Source organism: Chaetodon auriga, chromosome 3 (assembly GCF_051107435.1).
Source record: "Chaetodon auriga isolate fChaAug3 chromosome 3, fChaAug3.hap1, whole genome shotgun sequence".
Classification (NCBI taxonomy): Eukaryota; Metazoa; Chordata; class Actinopteri; order Chaetodontiformes; family Chaetodontidae; genus Chaetodon; species Chaetodon auriga.
This window is the reverse complement of record NC_135076.1, coordinates 24,501,892-24,519,892: the sequence shown is the minus strand read 5'-3', so window position 1 is coordinate 24,519,892 and position 18,001 is coordinate 24,501,892. Positions and strand designations below refer to the sequence as shown.

Below are 18,001 nucleotides of genomic sequence, written 5' to 3'. Positions count from 1 at the left end.
AGGCTTTTAGGATAAGGACTAACCTGTCTGTTCATCCCAAATCAAATCAAAGTAGTTAGCTCGACATGCTAACAGCTGCAGCTTACGTGAGCAGATAAACATACTATTTAATGCATTCCTTACACTTTTGCTCTTGTATATATTTTTTTGGTAGGGGTAAAATAAAAAAAAAGAAATCACCATCCAAACTCGGAGCATCACTGTTCATAACAAGGGTTTAGCGAATGGTCAATTATGTATGCATTTATCTAGTACATCTAAAAGCATGCTTATGGAGAGCTGACCTGTTTGTAGAGGGCTGCAACATAAGGATTCCCGACGAAAGACTTGGTTCCCTCATGTAGTTGGTGAATCCTGAAGCATTCTCCAATCACAATCTAAAAAACAGGATTGTTTTTTTTGACATAACCAGAACAGTGATCACAAGGCACATTCTGGCTATGTGATGCTGAGTGCTATAGTCATGCAGTAGGTTCAGATACAGATAACCATACAGTAAAAAATGCTAACGTTTGAGTGTGTATCATGCAGGAAATCTAGTTTAAATCCAGAGTGAAGTGACTAGAGTGAGTAGAAAGGATGTGTAATGAACAAACAGGAGAGAGAGAATGAGTGAGACACAGACAGACATATAGAATGAGCATGGCCTGCCTTTCCCTCAGGCAGTTTCGATGTGGTGAGATTATTAATGAGTGGTGATGCTTTGTTCAATGATATGAGAACGCCTTTTATGTGAGATATGAAGACAGTGAGGGCGGGGGGGAAAAGGAAAACATGTATTCTAGACTGGGCCAGCGTCTCGGCCAGACTGACCTGACTGAGGGGGATTTAAACTGGGGCAATGGTCTGCTATAAGGCTTAAGTCAAGTGCTAACCCTGAATTCTGTGTTACTCAAGCCAGGGACTTTTAAGTAGCATTGGGGCCCATGGAAAGACCTCATCTACACCGAGGGAGCTTACACCAAGCCAACCCTCCAGGCACGGACATGTCAATCATATCTGAACCACCTGGGGCATCTGAGTGACGGACCGGCTGCTCTCCACCACTAACCGCATCTCCCTTTCCTTCCTATTTCCACACAAGGCTTCACTCTTCGGCCTAATTTCTCACCCAATCTCCCAGGAAAATATTTACCTGCCTATCTGCGCGCCAGCAGACAGTACTGTGAGTGTCAACAGCATGTAAGACTCGAAATGAGCGCACGTCCGCGGGCTCAGTGTTTCCCAGACATCCGATCAAGTTAATGTAGATACATAATGTTTGTGTATTTACATGTATTGTGTTTTAATTGTTAGGCTTCGTAAACACACACATCCTGCCTGCTGGGTGGTCAGCTGGCAGGCTCACAGCCAGGAGAAACAAACATGGCGGCGTATTAGTGTGTGTGTGTGTGCTATTGTCAATGAATTGTTCTGATCTCTGCTTAAGATTAGAACCGCAGGAGGCCGATACAGGCCACAGAAGTTTATTTGGGTTGTCAGCATTTGCATTCAAACCTTCTCTATCGCCCTGTCTTGGTTTATTCCTACGTGTCTGGTTGTCTGAGTGCAAACAGGCCCTTTGTGATCAGAGCAGAGGGCCTGATGGGTTTATTTGGATCATCAGAGTGTATGCTTATAGAACTCTATCTCGCCATTGCTAATTCTGTTTCTCACAGTGGAAACGAGGCCTGTCAGACATAGATATGTCAGACCAGCGGGACTGTTGGGATTTCCCTACCAGTGAAGATAAACAAGAGGCCCAACTGGAATCTGCTACCAGTGCACGTACGTGCGTGCATATATGTGTGTGTGTGTGCGCCCGCCTGTGCGAGCATGCGCCTGTGTGCGTTAAAGGAATGGTGTCGGCATGGCAGTAGACGCCACTAATGGAACACAGCTGTGTGAGACACGCCAGCTTTGCCCACACGTGAACATGTGAGGGAACTAACTAACACAAGCACCGTCTCCTGGTTCCAATAAGCAGAAGAGCTGAGCTGGTACTGCGTGTGTGTGTGTGTGTGTGTATGTGTGTGTGTGTGTGTGCCCGTCAAGCTGATGGCGAGGAGACGCGGGTGAAGCGACGTCTCGGTCTGGGAACTTACGAGGGGGCTGTGCCACAAAGAGTCTGGGGGCTGTAAAGAACATCTAGCCCGACCACGTGGCATTAATTGACATACACATACCCCACCACATGTCATTATAACATGTTTCCACTCACACTGCCCCCCCCACCCCACCCCCCCACTCTAATCTGCTGGCACTCCACTACAGCCATTCCTTCTCTGAAGCTGAGTCAAGTCATGGGAATGAAGACTTCATGCTGTTGCTAACTGGTTAGATGCCTCAGGCTGTCAGTGAGGCACTGTGGGCATGGGAGAGAGCACTGACACGTTCACCCAGAGTAATGTGAGGGGGCACAGGGGGCACGGAGTCAGAGAGCACGGAGACCGGGAGGTATGAGAATGGACCAAGAACTTGTAAAATCTCTTTGGTCTTTGGCATGCATGCGTCAGCACACACACATAAACACACATTTCCTAATGTCGCTTGGGGGGCCTCACACTACCACTGACTCGCTTGGCCGTAAAAACAGGCCGTTACGAATGCCTTGGATGACTCAAAGCTGATACGGGAGAATAAAGTATGACGAAGAAAACATTTTAGAATGAAAGGGCAGGACATAAAGAGCACATTTATAGCAAAAGACTGGAGTATTTTAGAAAATAGTGCATGATAAGAAATCACTCAAACGTTTTGATTAAGGGGCTATGTTAGTGAGACTCATCTATCGGACCATGAGAGGTAAAAAGAAGTGGCTTTAAATTGGAGTGAAAGCAACAAACAAAGGGAGGTGTAAAGGTCGACTTACAGAGAAGATGGCAATAAGAATGCCAACACCACAAAGCACGGCATCGCTAATGGTGTCTCCCTCTTTTCGGGGGTAGCGGATGGACTCGTCCGAACAGTAAAACCCGCGCTGGTACGGCTTTATGGTGCTAGTCTCAATGATCAGGAAAGGCAGGCTAGCTACAAGAGACACAGGAGGGGAGCAAAGAGAGAGGAAGACAGGAAGAGGGAGAGAAGAAAGAAAGCATAAAAGCACCCGGTCAGTGACACAGACATAAACAGAGGAGAACAGGGGGAGCGCAAGGAGCACGCCGGCACCAGGGCATCATGGGATATGGCAGAAGTGGGTGAGGCTTAAGGATGTCATGTATGGTCAGCACAGAGCAAGGGAGTGACGGATTTCCAAAATCAGACGCAACTGCCCCCGTGAATCACAAACTACGCCTTGAGAGTCACACTTTTTCAAACGTTTTTCAGATCTAGTCACTCCTTCACGGCCGCCATCATGAACCACAAGCCGTCCCGCTTTCTGCCGCCTGTGTTCCCCAACGCCGCGTGCTCATTGTGCGCGTGGGGACTTACGGACACCGCGGGCAGTGTCAACCCAACAGAAGTGAGCACTGAGGAGGGGACGGTGCTTTTCTTGTAGGGGTAGTTCAGGCTGGAGTCGCCACAGTAGAGACCCCTCTGGTACGGGCGTATAGAGGTACGGTGCAGAACCAGGCTGGGCAGCATAGCTACACACACACACACACACATACACACACACACATGAATGGAGGCCTGAATCCACACACACACACACACACACATACATATGGCTGATCCACAGACACACCTAATACAGGGATTCTGCATCATGCAGCTACTTACCTGTGACCTGAAGAAGAAACAGCACATTAAAACACACAGAAACATCATCACCATCATCATCACCATCATCATCATCGTCAGGCTGTTTACTGAGCAAACCCTCTCCTGCTGCTCCTGTTGACAGTGAGGTTTTTTCTTGAGCGTTAGGAGATCCCCCCTTCCTGTCAGAGCAAATACACACTGACACTCAGGGCGAGGGCTCCATTATTGGAGACAAAGAAACGCACTGACATGAGTAATATGTCAACAACCTTGAGGACCTCTGTGTTATGGATTTTAGGGGAAGAGAGTGCCATTCCAGTAGAGTGTTTTGGGGGTTTTTACACGATTTTTTAAATGACTAATTTGACATTTTGAGACATAAGCTTCTTTATTTTCTTTCAGAGAGTTGGATGAGAAGATACCACTCCCGTGTTTGTATAGTAGATGTGAAGCTACAGCCAGCAGCTGGTTAGCTTAGCTTAGCATAAACGCTGACAGCAGAGAACAAAAGCTAGCCTGGCAACAAAATCCTTCATTTGTATAAAAGAAATCAGACAAAACAATAATTACTGAGCATTTTGGGGGTTTGGATTTACCCTTGGACAAAGCAGGTCTGTCTTAATGCTAATCTAAGCCAACTGGTTGCTGGCAGTAGTCTCAGCAGGAAAGTGCATGACAGTATTCCCCCAAATGTCAAACTGTTGCTTTAATAACAGCCTTCATGAGGATCTAGCGGAGCTTCGTCCAACCACCTCAACAACAAATGGACAAACAGCTGAAAGCAGTCCTAGACGTTCAGTCGGTCAAACGAATTCTGTTGTTGCCGCCTTCAACAACACACACGTGCACGCACTCATGCATGTCCACGTTCTATCGGGGTGAAGGGACAATAAATACACACTTCCGAATCAAAGGACTACAAATACAGACATGCAAACGCTGGCTGGGACATTCAGTTTTCCTTTAGGGATATTAAAACGTGTGAATCCCAAGAAAAACAAGACTAAGCCCACCCAACTCTGGAACATTTTTTGCATGAGAGAATGCTTGGCGTGTGTACACATGTGACTGCAGTAGCTCATAAATAGTGGGAGCTCAAGACACGAAGGCGTCCCGAAGACCCACACACAGACACACCAACATATACATTCAGCATCAGACTGCAGAGAAACTATTCCCGCATGCGGCCCGTGTGGTTAGCGCACATCACAGGGGTTTTTGACATTTGGGCGGAAGTCAAAAATCTGCTCATGAATGCTCCTAGAACCACCGCCATTGTCTCCCCAGTGATGGGAGACGGAGATCGTGTTACTGGTCTGTCATGAAAACACAGCCCTCACCAGTAACCACACATGTGAACTTCTTGAAGTCCTCAGCACACACTCTCTTATGCATTCTTGCGGACACACACACTCGAGACTCCCACAGGCTCCTTAACATCCACACAGTGACATCTGCTCCCACTTCAGAGGAGAAGGTGTTGTCTCAGGTGTAAATGAGTCCATGTCCACACTCGTATGGCTGCATAGGAAGAGTTATCTATTTTTCTTCATTCTGTCCTCCTGTCTGCATTAATACATGTGGTGGTTCTGTGGTTTTTGACCACAGAAAATGATGATTTTGAAGGCTGACTGCAAAAACTGAAGTTTTTTTAAACATTTTTGAAAACTTTTGAGGTCAAGAATGAACTTTACAACTCAACCTGAAAAAGACGTCCTTAAACTAAAGAGCTCAGGAAAAACTACATGTCAACATCTACATTTCCATTACAACCAGGCTAAATCTGCTGATGAAGATCATGTGATATGTCCTAAAGCTCCAGAACAGCTGCTAAATGGACCCTGAGGCGAGACTGTTTTGTCTTCTTGCTGGCTTCTTCTTCATCATGAAGCAACACTTCAAAACCAGCTGAAAGTCACTAAAATGGCGTAAAGAGTTTGAAGAATCTTTCTATTGTTTTGTTGTTTCGGTGGCAGAGGACAGCAGCTGGGATGGTCACTGAGGCAGACACCTGCATAAACAGGGTGCAGCGCCAGGGCTGGTTGGCCCTCACAGGGCTGGGCCAGACTTTGGTGGTGTCTGAGAACCATACTGTCCACACAACAGGCAGGGTGAGCTCTGGGTGAGCCTGTTCACCGCAGGGGCAAGGCAGGACAGCAAATGCACCTAAAGAGTAGATTCTGGTGCAAATGTGTTCATGTGTTTCTGTGCATGTGAGTCTTTAGCTTAATGCCCCACTGAACTTTAAAACCTCAAACACAGCCAGAACCCCCATGTCTTCAGTCTGTGCACTGAATGAGTTCTGTTGGGTAAACACTCGGCTGGGGAAAACAACTTTCTCAGAAATCGGATCATGCTTCCTCTCACACCAATCTCCACTCAGTTCTTCCATTTTCTCCTCCTTCTCCTTCCCCTTCCCTCCACTCTGGCCTACTTGTGGAGGGGGGATTCAAATGTTAATGAGGAGAAGTGAAAGGAGAGGAGGTCATGGGCTTAACAGACATGGGAAACACGCACACACACAGACAAACACACACATGCAAACCGGCGCTTAAAGGCTAAACTGAGATCGCAGAATAGCATGGGAAACTCTGGAGCTGACCAGCTCCTGAGAGGGACAGAAAAAGGAAAGTGTGAGCGAGTGACTGAGCTCCTCAACATCTATTGAGAATTTATGAAAGCCTCTCTGTCCACACGCTTCCCAGCCTTGAGATGCCAAGCTGTTTTGTGCTGCCATCCCCCTGAAAACAGCCTGGTATGTGGGCATTCTCCTCATACCAAAGTCCATGAACCTCTCAGCACAAGCTAAAACTCTCCCCAGCATATCCCCACAGCCCGTCTGAGCCCCATCTGCAAACAGCGGTGTGAAGAAATATGACCTCTTTAATGGCGATGGGATAAAGAGCGAGTGACCTTCGCAGGGCCCGCTGACCCAGAGCGAGAGGAGGAGAGAGAGGAGGGAGTGTCAGAGGAGGGAGAGATAAAAACAGAAAAGGAGGGAAAAGAAAGAGGTGGGCTGGGCTGTTGGCAAAGGCCTGTGGTGCATCAGTGAATTAAAAAACAACTATTTTACGAGCTCTGTCACGAGGTCAATAACATTCAGAGATGCCTGAGATCCTGAAATCCTCACTAAAGAAGAGAGAGCACCTGTACCGCTCGCAAACTTCACCTCCACTAACCACCCAGAGGAAGCTAAATGCACAACTTTGCATTATTTCAGCCTGCTTTCACCCTTTCTTTTTATGTTTTTGCCTTTGCTTTTGGCTTTTAGCGTCAATGAGCCTTATGAACTATCAAGCCACCGAGATGCTTTTAACGGCACGAGCAGGCGCCTGAGAATAACTGGGGCCTGAAAACCCCTCGATGCAGAGAAAGAGAGAGGGAGGGAGGGAGGGAGGGAGGGGGAAGGACAGAAAGTATGGAGAATGCAACAGGAGAAAAAAACACAGGTCCTAAGTGGGTGGTTTGGCGGGTTTGGGGAACAGTTCTATTTGTCTTATCAGATCCTGTCATGCGTTTTTCTCTTACAGGCCATGAGGAGAACCACTGCAGGCCACTAAAGACTACTTACCACAGGTCAAAGACAGAGAGAGGTATTTCTTTGGCTGGCTGAATCAGTGTTTATATGCAGAGGTCATGGCGGGGCCTTTACGTGTGTGTGTGAGAGAGTGTGTGCGGCTTATTTTCCTTCCATAAATTCACTCACATGTTCACGCTCCGCAGCATGCTAGAAATTATGGCGTCAAAGTATGTTCATTTGTGTTTATATATGGTTTGAGTGCATATGTTTGTAAGTTTAAGTGTGTCCATGTAGACTGCTGTGCATGTGTGTGAGTGTGTGTGCACGCACTTGTTTGTGTGAGAGAGATTATCCAGCCAGCGCCCGTTTGATTGGCTTTGGAGTTAAATTTGGTAGAGTGAGTTAGCGCTTGGATTAGCAGCATTAACACGACTAAGTCTGATTTTTACATTTCCTTCAGACAGAAAGGAAATAAATGTTTCTTTTGTCAGCTTACACGGTCACAACTTGATAGGATTTGCATTTTGACATATTTCAGCAGCGCTCATTAATATCACGTCCGACGTTCCTCTGTCCTGCAGATTTAGGATCAGCGAGGTTCTATTATTTTCTCTCATCTTAAGACCGACTGTACCTGCCAGAACAGGAAACAATAACTATTCTTAAGACAGCTAAAGCTCTGCGTTGCTCAAAGGTTAATTCCTTCTGACATGGCGCTCGTATCCTTGCAGAGCTGCACCTGCGTGTCTGCTGAGACCATAGCGAGCTTCCCGTTCTCCCGCTCTCATGACTCTCTCGCCCCTCTAGGTCTCTATTGACATTTTAATGGGCTTTCATGGCTTTCGGGGAGCGGAATTAAGAATGATATCGTGATTGTAGAGAGCGAGCTGGAGTGTCAGCAGTGTGTGTGAGAGGTGAATGGGAGGCGGAGCGGAGCAAAGGAAGAGGTATTGTGGTCTGCTCTAATGGAGGATTTCCTCCTCCTGTCTCTAAAAGACGCCATGTGACCCGTCCTGACAGGGAGTGGGACCGAGAATTCAGAGGAAGGTTGGGGGGGGGGCTCCACTCCACAGACTGACCAGTCAATCAATCAGACTTTGTCTTCTCTTCTTCTACAACATTTTCTCACTGCTCCGCAACAAATCTGATTTGTTCGGGAGTCCATCAGAGTCTTTGGAAGTATTCAGCCAAAGTTTGCGTGTAGCTGGTTAAGTTCAGAAAACCTCCAACATTTAAAGACTTAATTCATTCTTGAATTACCCGTCGTGGATCAATAAAGTCTTATCTTATCGCATCTTATTTTGCCTTATCTTATCTTAAATGAGAAAGAAAATTCTGCACATTGAATATCTTTGCTTTTTGAGGTTAAAAATTGGACGACACAAAGCATTTTAAGACACCACCTTGAGCTCTGGAAGACAGTGAGGAACATTTTCATTATTTTCAGACATTTTGTAGAGTATTTGTGATCAGAGAAACACAGTAAGCATGTATAAAAGTGTATTCTGACCTTTCGATAACAATCCATCTCAAGGGAACAGACATTTCTCTCCATACACCATGAAACAACCTGACCTGTGCATGTGTGTGTGTGTTGTTATGACAGAGAAACATGGCTAATGTGTGCAGATCCATTACCTTCACTTGTCAGTTTCAGCCCACTCCCAGTCTCTTGAATAAACTTTTGGCATACTTCTATCAGTTAAAGCTCCACATCCGCACACGCCCTGCCACAGAAAACTCTAAAGTGGCCTACATCGCTATAAAGAAGGATGTTAAGACACTATATTGTTGTTATTTGATATGTGTGTGACTCTGCGTGTGTGTGTGTGGAAAGAGAGAGAGGCAGACAGGGAGAGTGTCTTTGGTCAATTACTTGCATTAGCAGAATCCTTTAGTCCATTAATTTGGATAAATACCCTCTTCCACCGACAAGTCACAGTACAATCATGGCGTGCGTGCGTGCGTGCGTGCGTGCGTGCGTGCGTGCGTGCGTGCGTGCGTGCGTGTGAATGTGGGTGTGTGTGTGTTTAATTTCATGGGATCAGAGAGGAATGAGTGGCTCAGTGCCAGGCACATTTGTTGGTGGACTTCGTTCTGAGGCAGGTGAGCAGGAAGGTCGCTCAGCATATGGGTAGAATCATTTGGGACCATTTCTATGGAGATATAAATGTGGTCAGTGTGAGTAATCCAAATCTTGATGAACTATGACAACAGTAACTCCTCTAAATAAGATCGTAATTTCCTCCTCAACCTCAGTCTTAATATACACCGGTGTCTTAACATTTAGAGACGGCGCACTCCTTCAGCTACAACACTGCTGTGACCTTTGGGGTTTTAAAATACGGCCTGCCAAGCAGATGCCTTGGATGTTCTGAAATTTGTCACACGTCCAGCACTGCACAGCGCTCCGAGCCCACACATTTAACTCGCTAAAACCATGAGCACAAGTATGTGTGGCCTTCGAGACATTTGGGACCAGAGTGCATAGGTTAGCTGAGGTTCATGACAGACCCTGGAAGTAGCTACAGGGCCACGGGTCAAAGGTGAGGGATGTGACATACATATAGGATTATACTGTAGCGCGGAGGAGCAGGGCACACATGTCACTGAAACGCTGCACATGACATCTGTGCGAGTGTGTGCCTGCGTGTGTGGCTCTGTGGGTGTTATAGTGGATTACTGTGGTTCCACTGGCAACTTCAGCAAAGCCTTTCTCAAACATTTTCAAGTTGTCGACCACAAAGGGCTTTAAAAATGCTCTCGCAATCCAAATAAACAAACTCGGCTGCATAAAAACCACCCATGCTTCATCCATACGCATAATCACTGGAACATACGTTCGTAAACACGAGCAGGAACATGCACACATGTGCATCAATACAGATGTTTGGCTGTAGATATCAGGTCTTTGTTTCCACAAGCTGCTGATGTGTCTCACACAAATACGGCAGACGCACACATGCATGCACACACAGGAGTGGCTGAGGTCAGCAGAGTGGTGTGCAGAGTGAATCCCTGTCCTTTTTCCCCCTCTGTGTGAATGCTGCAGTGACCGGGGGGCCGCTGGCTGAAGCATGTGCTTACTCAGAGAGATTTTATTCACAGGAATAAATGCCTTTTACACACAGGCATCCGTCGGGACACTCTCTAGGGGACTTTTACCAGCAGGCACCTGCGAGGGCAGCCTCTGAATGCTGCTGCTGGCTCCGTGTTGCTGTTGGCTTGTAGGCACATATGAGGAGATGTTGGCTTCAACAGTGTTTTGTGGGAAATCAACTCTGGTCCACATTAGCAAGTGCAGGAGGCAAGTGGATCTTTATTGTGTGTTTTAAAAAGATCAGTTACAACCCATCAAGACATTCCTAATGCTTGGCTGCACCTAGTTGAAAGAGCAGGACGAACGCACAGCTGCCCTGATGAAGAGTAACCTGAGCATTGCCCAGAGGCCAGATCAGGCTACTTGGCTGGCTGGTTGGTCGGGTGGCTGGGTGGGTGTTTCTCTGCTGTTGCCATAATGGCATTATTACCCCCTGGGACAAAAGCCTGGCTGCAGAGAAGAGGGCTGTGGAGTCTTTGAAACCTGACGCCTCTGTCTGAATAATGCTCCCCTCCACTTCACTCCATACCGCCCTCCCTTTCTTGCACTCCTTCCCCTCATCCGCTCCCTAAATATCCTGCTCACCTCTGCACACATCATGGACTGTGTTTATTTGAAGACAACAGGTGTTAAATTGGAGCCACAGCGTGAATGTTCTGCATGATGTTTTGTAGTGTTGCGGGGAGCCTCCTCTCTGTATGCAAAAAGGACAGGGCTCAGTGGCTGAAGCACAGATAAGGCCTGCGCCAATAAAGATGTTGAGCTGATTACAGCAGCAGCGCTGGCCACAGCTGAGCAGATAAGCACTACAGCCCACAATCCAGTCAACAATACAGCTAGAAGTAGCAACAGCCATAAACCACTCACAGATAATCAAGTGGCCTTGAGTGCTCAGAGAGGAGGGTCTCTCACTCTCTCATCCCCACCTCATTCACTTTTTCCCTCCCTCCATTTCATCCTCCTTCTGTCTGCAATTCGCCTATTGGTCCTCATTAACGAAACAAAGAGCGCCGAGATGCATCAAAAGGGGTATTGTTCTCAGTCAAACAGTGAAATCTCCCTGACCCACAACCCCCCATCTCTGGATGCGCACAGCATGTGCACACACACAAACACAGAGGACTGTAGTGGGCAATGTAGTGAGAGAAAGTGACAGACAGAGGGGCCTGTGTAACAGCAGGGAGGAGGCCCAGGCGAGGACAGTGTGGTGTAACAGAAAGACGTAATGAGGCCTCCAGCTCTCAGGCTGCTGGCTGTGATGAAGCACTGCTGTGTAAGATCATCTGCTGCCTCTGCTCTCATTTACATTCAAGAGCTATCAGCATTGTTTGTCTTTTAAGCTGCAGATCCCACGCTAATAGGCACATCTGTATGTAATATAACCATGCAGCGCAACTGAGTGCTAATTCATATGATCCTAGAAAGACAACTGTGCAAGAGTGAGAAATCCTCAGTTCTTGTTTTCATGCAATCAGGCGTTTCTGAATGAGCCCATTGCTCGCACACAAAATATTCATTCACACACCAGCTGAGAACTCAAACACAAGCTTTAGCACACAAGAATGACTGCTAACAAAGGTTTATGGAAGGGTCCAGCCCAGTAATCCTGTTTTATCTAAATAAGCAGTTTGAGGGTGTAATTATAGATAAGAGAGTGGAAAGAGATAGGAGAGGCAGAAGCTTTGCTACACCATTGTTGTCAAAGCGCAAACTACAAGCTGTTTTTCTTCATCTATTGTCACAGTTTAGTCTTTTATTGTGCAATTGAATTGTTTGCTAGGATGGAGGCGTTGGGAAACAAGTTAAAAGAGATGAATGTGTCTGGCTCGTAAAGCAGCATAAAAAGATGCAGTCACATCAGTCAACCTGATGCCTCCGGCTTGCCCACGGGAACCACATGGGACACACACACATACACACAAGTCGAGTCACACATGCCTCACACATGCCACACACACACACACACACACACACACACACACACACACACACACACACACATCGCAGACACAAGCATACACAGACTCCTTTACCCTTCAGGCCATAGAGTCCATCTAATGACAGCTCTGGGATCTCCCTCATAAACCCCACAGGACACACATACACACACTCACACCCACACATCTCTAATCGCAGCCCTGTGGAGACACAAACCCCTGGGGTTTGTCATTTAGCTCATGCACCAGCAGAAACCAGCCTCATGTCACAATGACGGGCTGAAAATGTTACACGAACAAGTCTGGCCACAATACCTCCATCACGGCACGTACAGAAATACACGTCTACGCAAAAATGCACGCTTCAAAATACATACATTCTTCTGGGAGTAACAGCCCTTTAGCCACGAACGTTGTCATGAAAATCTGCTGATCTTTATCTTACTGCATCATAAAATGATTGTCATCTGCCAGAGGACACTCCTCACCTTCTTAAGAGGCACAACCTCACCCTGTCCTGCAGCCACAACATAAACACACACCACAACCCACCACAGGACGCCCCCTGAAGCCACACAGGCATACATACAGTGATGTAATCACACCGTAAATACCATATCCGACTATTGTCAGAGCTGAATCTTGAGACTGATGTTACATATTCCTCTGTGAGCATTCATTGAATTTCTGCACGGAGCCCTCGGCCGTGTGCAAGTGCAGGAAATGTCATACGGAGAGCACTGCAGGCACTTGTCCTATATGAGTCTATTTTCTGCCTGACCTTTGACCCTATCTGACAAACAGAAGAATAGACTGACATGGAGCATCAACAGAGGGACTCAAACAGACAGAAAATGCAAACAATTTCCATACTTCTCTTCAATAGATGGTCCTTCTAGGAGCTTGTGACGGGCAACTTAAAGGCCAAATGGCTCGTAGAGAGTGATCTATTTTGTTGACTGTTACGACACCCACATTAGTGATGCCTGACATGACAAACTTCACAGACAAATGAGCATACTGGCATGTCCTTCTCCCTTTGGGCATCTCTATGTAGCAGGGAAGTCCAGAGTGCTTTTCAGCCAGCTCCTGCCCCTGAACACACACACTTATGCAGAACTCCTGACAATATTTGCCCTTGGATTAAGGTCAGCAGCTTTGGACTGGAGCCTGTGTTTGGGTTTGTGCATGAGGGCCTCCCACTTGCTGTTTGATTGCAGTTTTCTACTAGACACTTAGCGAAAAGTGCTTATCTGTTTATCTGTCTACTACTGATACACTAAACTAACCACATCTTACTGTGCTGAAGTATTTTGCAACCAACATGCTTTGATGCCTTTTCTCTCCATTAGAGCAAAACCAGTAAGGAAAAGGGGAGACAAGCTCAAGTGGAGAGGGAGCAGTGAGGGAAGGAAGGGGGGGGAGAATGGAAATGGGCTGTGAGACGAAAAAAAAAAAAAGAAATGGACAGGATTTCATTTCACAACCACACCTACCTCCGACCGACACTACCTTTCCGTTTCCCACCCTTTCCTGAGTACCACTATGCACACACACACACACACACATCATGCCCCCTGGTTCACTCACTCCCAAAATTACACCAGATGTCACATCAAGAGTTTTTGGCCACGGCACTGCAGCCAGATGAAGAATTTGAGAAATTCTGGAAAATATTTGTAGAGCGGCTCAGGATTGAAGTGGCGTAGGCCTGGAGAGGTAGAGGTTAAACCTCTCCTGCTTTAATGAGGGGCTGTGTGACTGACTGCTGTAATGCTATAGCAGCTAATGGGGAGGCAGCCATATAGGGTTAATGCTCCAGGGTGAGTTATGAAGCTGATTCCCTGGGGGCCAAAAGGTTACACTCCTGTCCCCGGCTAATAAGAATGTCCACGTCTGTCACTCGTGGAAAAGCATGTCCCCGAACACCTGACTGTATCATGGATCAGAACAGATAGCAAGAAACCTGAGATGCTGATGGAAAAAAGGCTTTCGGTCAACTTAAATTACCTTTTAAAACAGGCTATATATATATATACACACACACACACACACACACACACACACACAGGACTGAAAGTCAGTGGACGCAGTTCAGGACAATCCATGTTTTATCAAATCCACCTGCAAAAAGGCCCCTGCAGCTCAAACCCAGCCACGTCTGCAAGCAAAAACACACAATGTATAATCTCCTTTGCATCGTATAAAACTGAAACTGGGTTTAGGTGAGGCTACTTTCAGCGGTATGATGTCTTGGAAGTGGGTGACGAAGCATTTTCACAAAAAAAACGTCCGCCTTAAATTGGATGACACGGGCTATCGGGCTGTGAATAGCTCATGTGCGCATGGAGAGAAAACGACAAGAATGAACTTCTGCAGCCTGCGGTGGAGTTGGTGTATTTATAGTGAGTTTATGGTGTTTTGTGTGTGCACTCCTTATAGTGTCGCTAAATCAACTCCGCTGCTCAGTGAGAGAGGAACCCGAGCCAAAGTGAAATCAGCAGATGATGCTTGTGCTCAGCTGCCAAAATCTCATGCTGCAACTCAGGAGTGGAGCTGGGTGAGTGTGCATCTGTGCGTTTTTCATCAGCATTCTGATCCTGCTGTGTTTATGCATCATTAGCCTTAATAAGCAGAGGCAGCATAAGGACAGAACCCTTCATTTTTTAGTTTGGACACATGTGCTGGTGTGTGTGTGTGTGATTATAGGTGGCCTCAGATGTCCTTTATGCAAACACAACAATTAGCCATGCCTGAGGGTGTGTGACAGTCAGGCAGACTGACAACCTATAGAAAGGTGTCACTGCACAGACTGTTAGTGTGTGTGTGTGTGTCACCAGCTGGCACATAGGAACTAATTAAAGGTAATGAGATTTTTTTGCATTAACTAGCTTGACACTACCTTTTTCTGATGCACTCACAGAGCAAAGCTCATTGAATATCAGGCATTCTTCTGAACCCACTACACACCCGCATTCCTCGTTCCTCATTCAAGACCCCCTGATAACCCCGGCTTTCTCCTGGCCTTTCTTCTTTTCCTCTCTTTTAACCCCCCTGTCCTTCCACCCACTGAACACCCCATGTGTAACCCCCCCCCAAACCCCCCCATCCTCAAACCACTAAAGTGGGGCAACCAATCAGGAATGAGCAGCCAGATTGTGTTTAGCATGACAAAGGAGAATCTGTGTGACCATTTGCGTCTGTGTGTTTACATGCATGTGTGTGTGTGTGTGTGTGTGTGTGTGTGTGTGTGTGTGTGTGTGTGTGTGTGTGGACTGTAGAGCCGTTACCAGCGAAGGAAGTTGGTCTATGCAGGAAATTCAGTCCACATGCGCTCAAAGCTCATCTACGTTTATATGTGTGCAGATGAAACAGCGTATCTCTGTCTGAGGTTCTTTAATAAGCAAAACCAATATAAACCCACTGGAAAACTTTGCGTCTGTCAAGCAGATCTGCTTCTACCACACGGCACTTAAGAGAATGTGGAGTTAATCTGCACCATTTGTAACATCCTGGGTAGTAAAAATCCTGTTCCTGTGTGGCAATGTGGAGTATTTCATTACTACTGTTGATGCTTCAGTTTCTCCATATAAAGCTGTTGCTGTGGCTCCCACCTGCTCCTCTAATGCCTGGTCAGCCACGCGTCCTGCCTCTCCATCTCTCTCCGTTAGATCGGAGAAGCTTTCCCCTGCCACAACACATGCTTAAGCAATTATTCCACGCAGTCCCCTGGACAGAGAGGGGGAGAGAGGGCTCACAAGAAAGCTGGAGAGAGAGAGAGACGGGGGAGAGAAAGTAATTTGAAGTGGAGTGATCAGGGGCAGCTGGCCAGGGATTTGCAGGGTTCTGGGAGAGAATGTGTAGAAGTTAAAGCGCAACTCCCATAATCCTTTTCTAAAAGAGAGAAAGGAGAGACGGAGGGATTGAAAACAGAGAGAAGAGAAAGGGGGGCCACTGGAGCTTGAAACTAAAAGGACTGGGCTACAGTGACAACAGCCAAAAACAAACCAGCTATCAAAGCAGCACACAGACACACAGACACACAAACCCTGCACGCTGAAGCTCGATGGGACACCAGAGGAATAACAAGTTCGGACCAACACACAAACTCATCACAAACAAGCCTGTTGGCGCAAATCAGGCCAGTAAAGACAGACATCTCAGCCTCGGTGACAGTTTCATCAGCTATGAATCAATACCTTAATTACACTTCGATTTTTTTTTTACTTGCGTCTCTATGTATGGACAGCTCTAGCTGCAATGGCACCTCTGGAGGTTCAGGGTCAGATGAACAAGGTTATGAGGGCACAGGAGGGGTGTCACGGGCTATTTAAAGGGCAGCAAAAGGGCGGGTTACAACACTTCAAAACATTATGCCCCGGGCACGTTGGCTGGCATCAGTTCTGACAGGGTCCCAGTGATGCCCTGTGCACTTTGAAATGGTCAACATATCATCTTGCTGTCTCAGCCAATGAACAAACTGTTTGTCTTGTGTTGATATGTATTTCTGAATGTGGCACACATGTCATGTCTGGGTTGATCCCTTGTGAGGCTGCACTCTATAAACTGCATTTTTCTAACAATGCAACAGCCTGAAAATGTGGAGTGTGGTCAGTGTTTGGCTCCGCGCTTCCCCGACATGTGCTGGTTGGTGTGTTGGGGCACGACGATAAGGGGATGCTGCAGATTAAGTTGTCTTGTGGTCACAGATAACAGGCAACACTACTAAAACGATAAGACTTTTAATGCGAACCATTAGAAAGCGCGGGGTTTTCCATGAATTTATTGTTTTGTGTGAGTTTAAAGAGGTTGATCTTGGCAGGGCATTTCAAATCAACTGAGCCAAAAAATTAAACAATTCAAATTCTAACAGAGGCGAATAAATAGCCTGAACTTATCCATAAACTTACCAAGTAGAAGACAGAAGATGTCGAGCGCTATTAGCAGCTTCTTCTTACTGTTGTCAACACCATTGTTGTTGTTTAACGTAGAGGTTCCTCCGTTCCTTGTCTCTTGGGCCATTGCTTTCTCATACATGTACTTTTGCATTTGAGAAGTCCCCGTTTCAGCTCAAAATCCCACACCACGCGTTAGGTGAAGAAACTCTGTCAGGCTTTCAAGTCCTTCAAATGTCATGCAACTCAACGGGGGGAAAAGAATTCCCCAACTCGAAGGTCTCGTAAAGTTTCAGATCTGCTGCTGCCTCGTATTTCACTTTTACATAAAAAGTCAAAATAAGTAATATGTGAGTATTAAGTGGTGAGCGGACCCGCGCCACGGACTCAAGGAAGAAAAGTTGTCTGCGCTCGAAATGAATGGAAGCCTGCTCCCCTTGATCGCTCCTGGTTCCAACACTTGGAGTGAGTGAGAATTGCGCTGCGCACCGACAGCCGCTCTTGTTATATCAATCCTTCTTCTTCTCCTCCTCCCCCTGCTCTCTCCGAGTTCCCCCAGCTCAGCCCTCTTCCCTCTGCTAGCGGTGGGTAATCACCTCCATCCCTGCATGGAAAACTTTCTCAGACTGGAGACCAGGAGGGGGCCGGAGCGCAGCGCGGAGATGCAGCGCCTCCAGTGGTTACGCGAGGTACGACAAGCGCGCCAGCAGGTTCGGAGCGTTTCAGCGCGGTCGGTTTAGGGGACATGAGGGCATTTGCTCTTTTCATCCTGAGGATAAAAGCAACTATTGCTTATTTTCCGGTATGTTTCATGAGGTCATGTTGAAAGATTCATGTTGAAATCTGATTGCGACCAGCTATTAAA

General features: G+C 46.8%; 1 protein-coding gene across 2 annotated transcripts in view; it reads right to left on the bottom strand.

Moving 5' to 3' along the window:
• The window catches only part of plpp3 (phospholipid phosphatase 3), a 29,769-nt gene extending 12,005 nt beyond the window's left edge, over positions 1-17,764 (bottom strand). Inside the window, exons 1-3 of one of the 2 annotated variants that reach the window (XM_076726356.1) lie at positions 17,152-17,764; positions 2,852-3,009; positions 285-377 (exon numbers count right to left, since the gene is read on the bottom strand). In XM_076726356.1, the coding sequence (XP_076582471.1) occupies positions 285-377; positions 2,852-3,009; positions 17,152-17,290 (390 nt within the window). In that variant the 5' untranslated portion in view covers positions 17,291-17,764. Of the gene's footprint in view, positions 1-284; positions 378-2,851; positions 3,010-3,411; positions 3,567-17,151 lie in introns of both variants that reach the window. The other variant, XM_076726355.1, reaches the window with a different exon arrangement.
• Positions 17,765-18,001: the final 237 nt, after the last annotated feature.